The 7,384-nt window shown below is 38.1% G+C and overlaps 1 protein-coding gene across 2 annotated transcripts in view; it reads right to left on the bottom strand.

Moving 5' to 3' along the window:
- Window positions 1-312: 312 nt before the first annotated feature.
- Window positions 313-7,384, bottom strand: part of Phkb (phosphorylase kinase regulatory subunit beta) — a gene marked incomplete at its 5' end in the record, with an annotated part of 127,328 nt that continues 120,256 nt past the window's right edge. For both annotated transcript variants that reach the window (XM_017801859.1, XM_017801858.1), the window contains 3 exon segments: window positions 313-2,138; window positions 2,770-2,910; window positions 5,439-5,546. In XM_017801859.1, the coding sequence (XP_017657348.1) occupies window positions 2,001-2,138; window positions 2,770-2,910; window positions 5,439-5,546 (387 nt within the window).

Here is a 7,384-nt window from a genome sequence, read left to right as displayed (position 1 = left end):
CAGTAGACTCTCACAGGCACGGGATGGAGCCCACTGCCTTCGCCTGCGGTCTTGTTTTCTTTTCCAGTAACTGCTTTGCTCTCAGTGGACTCCTCCCTTGGAGTGTACCTGGGTCTTTGCTATCTGGCTGATATGATTCAGTCCAGTCTGTTACTCCTTATTTAACTGTATGCTTGTGCTTCAATAAGCGAGACTTGATCAGAGCACTGTCTTGTCTCCATTTCTCTTGCCCCTTGCCTCATCCACATCCCCACTCCCCAATCCAGGTACCCCGTTTTTTTGGTTTTCTAATTAGAAAGCAGACATTGCTTCTGAGTAGGTGAGCATCAAGGTTTATTGATCATCCCAAAATATCTTGCAAAACAATAAACTCTGCATTTCCTAATGCAGGAAGCTGGTACATGTGTTACTCACTTTGAATGCTTTCAAGTAGCAGAAGGAAATGTTAACATTTTGCATATGTAACAGTGAGGCAGGACGCTAACTGCTCACTCAGGAAACAGATTTGCAAATGATGTCTGATTTCAACCAAGACAGCAGTTTTCCTGCAACTTTGCTCAGCTAATCAAAAACAGTTTTAATTCTTAAGAATATAAGTATTTATTTCCCTCTGAATTTCAAAAGTATTAAATGTTTCCAGGGCTTTTTTCCTTCTCTCTCTAATCTCGTTTCCTACCCATGAACTCTCAGGCTTACTCTCCCTCCACAGCTTCACAATTTGCTTTATCTGGCCTGTTTTATGACTGGCTTCATCACTCAGGATCATTTTCTCATAACATCTCTTCATATACTGAGTCAAATAATTTATGTCTCCTCTTTGTCATATTCCTGTCCTTAAGCTAATTTATAAGGTCAGATTTATACTTTTCTGTTTTGTCAGCTAATGCACATGCCGTTTCTCATGCAGGATTTAGGAACTTAGAGCTGGACTGAGTTGACATCCTGTGGGTTCACACACTGTTTATTTGATATCAATTGACTTGTTGCATAGAAGAATCACCTGTCCTTTCTTAATCTTTCAAGACACTAACATTGGGCTACATACTTTACATGACAAGTCTGATTACTTAGGTGAAAATTCTGTAATACTGGACAGAAAAATGATGCTCTGTGGGATCTTTTGGGATCAAACAAATGAGCTGTGATATGTTGTAGGGAGGCAACCCATTCATAAGATTTAAATGTTCAATCCACTTTCCATTTTTATTACTATACTTAGGTAAATCTGGCAGCCAATTCCATGTCCAAATCAATTAAATGAAAACATTAGGATTATTACATTCAGTGTTGTGAACCTGAACAGAGCATCTAGATATATTCATTAGTTCACAAACAGCAGCTTATGACTTTTAATTTTGCTTCAATGAGGCTAACAATCCTAAATTTAACATACTTCTGAACATTTCCTGAATCTGATATTCAGCAGAAGCTCAAATGAAACATTTGATACATTGTATTTTAGCCCAACCTTATACTTAGAACAAATACAAAAGCACAGTCATGTTTACAAGGTAAAAATGGTCTAATAGCTTTGTATACCATAATATTATAATGTGTCTTCTGAAAATCAATGGCACTTAAAAAATGCTCACCATTCTTCCATTACATCATGATTCTCACCCATTAAGCATCACTAGTCAGCAAGTTCATTCTAATGGCAGGAAGGTCAGAATTCAGTTTAAAGAAGCAAAGACTCAGAATTTTAATGAAACATTTGATCATAAAACATGCAGTGAAGTTTTCAGCTAAAAAAATTCTATTGTTCAGTGAAGATCACAGTAGTTGGAACAATCATGAAAACTGAGGTTTCACTTGATTAAAACCACTTCTTACCATTAGAGCTGGCAACGGCATGCAAAGGTCCAATAACTCTGCAAAGAGCACGGTGAATATCTCACCAACATGATCAGTTCATCTACTGATGGCTGCCTGCATCAAGCTTCAGTACACAACACATAGCTAGAAAATGTATTTCAACTGTGCCTCCCACACCGTCCTCACTAGCTAACCAGACATGAGTCTTCATTGCTTGGCTTGACTTCTCCTTCAAGTAGTAAATTCATCACAACCTTTGTCAAATAGCTGCAGGTTCCTCTTTTTCCCAGGGGTGGAGTGTTGTAAAAGGAAGTCATATCGTCCTACAGAGGAAAACAGCAAACAAATTGTGTAAAGGGTTGACAGCTAAAATTAGTATCAGCCTAGGGGAAAAATTAATTGACAGAAAGATTTCCTCATGGAGAGCATAGCAACCTGTGCCTCTCCTCCACTTTCCTGAGGCATCCTCTGAGCAAATAAAACAAAGACAGACATTTTTAGTAGTCTTCTCTTTGCTGGTAATTTTTATTCACTTAGGGAATTCTTTCATAGATAAGCATAAAATATTAAGCAGAGAGCCTAGAAGGGACTACAGCAGACACGGTGCGGCACCAGAGACACCTCCTGCACTCCTGTCTTCCTCAGTTTATTTTACAGCCTTCTGGAATCATGGATCCTCCCTAGGAAAACAAATTTTAAAAGCCAACCATATAAAGAAAATTTATTTCATCTTAGATTTCATTTTTTCTTTTTTTCCTCAGAACTTCAAAGCTCAGTTGACTAGTAATTAGCTAAAAAAGGAACAACAATTTCTCAAGTAAGTCAGACTGCCTTTCAAGTATTCTGTGTTGCACTCTGTAAATCTGTTTGGTACATTAAATGATAAGAAGATTAGATACCTTTAAAAGTTGAGACAACGAAAAAACTCTACAGAAAGCTGCTTTTTCTACTTACTTGTTTTTCAATTTCTTTTAGCCGACTCTGATCTTTTTGAAATTCATGAAATGCTTCTTTGACCAGTCTGTCCAGGTCAACTTTGTCTTGAAATTCTAGTTCAGGGTTTCTCTCCAGCACAATGGACACAACCATTAGTAACTAGAAGAGACACATATTGAAAGCCAAATGATATGAACCATAATAGCAACATAGTTTGGACAGGTTTTCACAAGAAACATATATGGATGGAATCCTAATTTTGGAAATGTGAAGGATAAGTTCTATTTGGAAAAGGCACATTTAACGTGGTATCCCTGTAGTCAAACAGAAATCTTTTATATTTAAACAAAACATAGAAAAACGACTTTCTGGGGCTGGAGAGCTATCTCAGTTGGTCACAAGGATCTGAGTTTGATTCCCAGAACCCATTTTTTTTTTTTTAAGCCAGGTGTGGTGGCACACACTTGTATTCCCAGTGCTGGAGTGCAGAGATAGAAAGATCCCTAGGGCTTTGAAGGCTAGCCTACTTAGTACCAGGTCAGTGAAAGACCCTGTGCCAAACAAAGTGGGGGGATGACAGTGCTTGAGGAACAACACCTGAAGGTGTTTTGTGGCTTCCACATGCACCTATGTGCACCTGCACACACAGAAACACACACAAAATGATTTTCCTAACCCTGCATTGCTAGCACATGGTATTCTAATCATCAAAAGCTTTTGAGCATTTTTGGGGTTTTTGGGCTTCAACCTTTTTTGACAAGGTATCCTGTCAAGATGATTTGGTAGGTAAAAGCACTTGCATTGCAAGCTTGATGATGAGTCCAAGCCCTAGAACCCATAGGAGAGAAGTGATTCTTAAAAGTTGCCCTATGACTTCCATACATGCACTGTGGCAAATGTGTGCTCCTCCACCCCAAAATAATAATAATAATAATAATAATAATAATAATAATAATAATATTTTTAAAAAATCAAGTGTTCAACAGGCAAGGCTGTCATCAGGCAAAAAAATACAAAAGGAGTAGTGTTAGGATGAGACGATGTGGAGCCCATCACTTCAGACTGTCAATGATGCAATAGCAATTTCCTAAAGGTCAGCTATGGTTTATAAAAATATACTTAACTTTGACATTTCTAGGATACAAGTACTATTTGGTCTGTGTGAACTAACTTGGTTTAAGGCATCAACTTACTTTATCCCCAGAAGTAATGCTCATTTTAAGATTTTATTTTTAATTGTGTGTGTGTGTGTGTGTGTGTGTGTGTGCATCTGTTCATGGGTGCAGCACCTTTGGGAAAAAAAAAGACGGCATCCAATTCCCTGGAGCTAGAGTTACAGGTGGCTGTGAGCTGCCAGACAAGGGTGCTGGATCCTGTGCCAAGAGCAAATGCTCTTAGCCATTTAGCCACTTCTCTAGGCCCTGTGATACTCACTTTAGACAACAAACTTCCATGTGAAGACTGTGGTTATGTAAGCAATGATTAGCAAAGGCCTTCTGATGAAGTGTATGCTTTGTACATTGACCAGGAAATAGGCTTCTTAGTTGTCAATTTCAGAATCTTACTGAACTGAGTGCATCTTATTTAAATGGTACAAAACAGAACTTGAAGGAACCATAAGAAACACTTTCATAATGTGGCAGACCCATGGGGCAGGCTTTGGTCAGGAGAGTAGGAACTTTTGCTGCAGTTCTAAAGAAAACCGTCTTCAGCAAGGGGAATGGCACCATTACGAAAACATTCTAAGTCCAGTATATGCCCTAGGCACTGGGTATTGGACATGAAAGGCTAAGGATCTGAACAAGAAAGGCATTCACACTTTCAATAGCCCTGTCTTGGCCTTTGTCTCTGTTTCACTCCTGCTTGCTATGCCACTGGATTATAATATTCTACATCCTGTGACATCAGAGATGCCATTCAGCTTTGCAGGCCTTGAAATGCTGGATTGGGCAGGAGTCACATCTGCTTTAATAATCACTGATAGCTTCTATGTCATGACATTACTTACTTTTAAGATATAACATCTAATGGGGACAGTGACAGAGAAAGAAACAAAGTGAGGATACCCCACACACTAAATTCGTCATTCCACGCCCTCACTGCTTTGGGGCCATATTTTAAGATGACAGAAGGAAGTGTGTGCACTTGTGTGTGATGACAGAAGGAAGTGTGTGCACTTGTGTATACAGGCCTGTATACTTCAGCGCTCCACACACTATCTTCTCTTCACAGGTTCCTGTCTGGAAATATGATTTCAAAAGACTAGCAGCAATGATCTCTTTCTTGTGGATACAGGAGAAAGGTTTGTTTTCTTTATTGTAATTCTCTGAAATGCTGACACATTCTATAATAGTGGTGTGTTATTTTTATAATTAGGAAAAAATGAAACCCCTAACAGAGATGATCTCTCCCTCTACTTTCATGGCACTGCTGATACACTGGTTGTTGAGGGGTGAGTGTGAGGTTAGGTGGCTGGTCTGTCATTCTTTTCTAACTGAAGTTTACAGTGTTTGAAGTTTATGTGTGCTTTGACTTGGGTCAAGGATGGCTATCTTCTTGATGATGCCACTGTTAGGACTGACCGGTGATAGACAGACTTCTTGGTCCCTGGGGTCAGATTGCCTATACTACTTTTCAGGGAGCAGACAGAAAGCCAGTCTTCAGTGATCGACATTTTTAATACACACCTCTACAACAATCTGTCTGTACTTTGGCTGGTCAATATTTCCCAACATGTCTTCAACAAGGAGAGAAAAATTCATCTCATACATGGTCATATCTGATAAGGTTGGTTGCTGAAAAAAAAATTCAACATTAACATACTGAATGTTACCCTCTGTGTCTCATTTAGTAGACGAGTTTAATTTTCTAATCAATAATCTTTTTTTTTTTTAGTTTCATAAAACCATAGAGAGTATTTTCACCTCTATGACTGGATTTTATATATGTCAAACTACTGAAGCTAGCCAGATGATATTTGTGGTAGATTAAGCCTCCCGTATTTAGTACTTATCTTCACTGTATTAATACTTTTATGGGAAAAGAACTATATTAAAAATCCACTTTTATGCATAAAAGAAACAGCCCCAAATTGAGACAGCAAATAGAGTGCTTATTGCTTTCAGAATTGACATGAGAAGTTATGCTTACTGTCAGACTTTAGAATGTAAGCCACTGCTATTGAGGCTATATCATTTTCTGTTGTGGGTCCTTTCTGGGCCACCAGCAGAAAAATGCATACAATAAGCAAATACATTATTTGCAGAAATGCTAGGATATAGGAAGGAAAAAAAAACAAGCAAAACTAAAAGAATCTTCTCTACTCTGCCTTCTGCCTTTCATTTAAAACAACTGTTGTAAGTCCTCTATTCACTGTGCATGCACCAAATGAAAAGTAAATCTAAACAGATCCAAGTCAGGGCATGGTAGGGGTGGCAGTCAGTGTTAATGTTGATGGGCAACTTGATTGCATTAAGAAACATTAAGGGCATTAATGAGGCATATCTTTGGGTGTGTCCGTGAGGATGTTTCCAGAAAGATTTAAGTGAGGAAGGAAACAATAATGAGAGTGAAGAGACAGCCTATAGAGTAGGAATAAAAACCTTTGCCAAGTTCACATCAGACAGGCAAGTAATACATAAGCTATATATAGAACTTCAAAAATTAACAAAAACCCAAACTATCAAATCAACAAATGGGCTAATGAACTGAAAAGACAGTTCTTAGGAAAAGAAATACAAGTGGCCAATACTTGAAAAAGTGTTCAGTTTCATTAGCTATCAAGGAAATGCAAATTAAAACTGCTTTGAGATTTCATCTCACCCCAGGCAAAATGGCTATGGGCAAAATAAATGACAAACGCAGGCAGGGATGTGGGGAAAGAAAAACCTTTTCATTGTTGGTGGGAATGTAAATCACTATTGAAATCAATATGAAGTTCCTCAAAAAACTGAAACTACCATATGGCCCAGCTATAACACTCTTGAGCATATATGCAAAGGACTGTCATACCACAGAGATATCCGCATATCAGTGTTTACTGCTATACTCTTTAGCAGCAGCCAGGGAATGAACCAGCCTAGATGTTCATCAACAGATGAATGGATAAAGAAAATGTGGTACATATGCACAATGGAATTTTAGGCAGCTATAAGGAAACCTGAGGTCTTGACAGATGCAGGAAAATGAATAAAACAAATACTGTATATTGTCTTTATATGTGGAACCTAGATTTAAAATTGTGTGTGTGTCTATTGTGTTGTGTGTTTGTGTACAAAAAACAGGGGATGATGAGAAGGGAGGAAGAAATCTTAAGGGATGGGGAAGTAGCGGGGAATAGAATAAGACATGTAATAAGAAAATAGAGGTGGGATAACTGGAGAAGAAAGGGAAGAGCTTGAGAGGATAATGGGGTACAGGGAAAGGCAGAGGGGGGAAAAACAGAACAAAGTATAACGGCACATATATGAAGATATCATGATAAAACCCATTACTTTATATTTTAATCTAAAATTTAATTAAAACAAGAGAAAAAAAGACATAGAAAGTAAAATCAGGATAATTGCAGGAAAATGGATCAAACTAGAATTTATTATTTTAAGTGAAATAAGACTGACTGAGACCTCATGTAATT

Source organism: Nannospalax galili, unplaced genomic scaffold (genome assembly GCF_000622305.1).
Source record: "Nannospalax galili isolate Female #2095 unplaced genomic scaffold, S.galili_v1.0 scaffold984, whole genome shotgun sequence".
NCBI classification, from domain to species: Eukaryota; Metazoa; Chordata; class Mammalia; order Rodentia; family Spalacidae; genus Nannospalax; species Nannospalax galili.
This window is presented reverse-complemented; position numbering and strand designations above follow the sequence as displayed.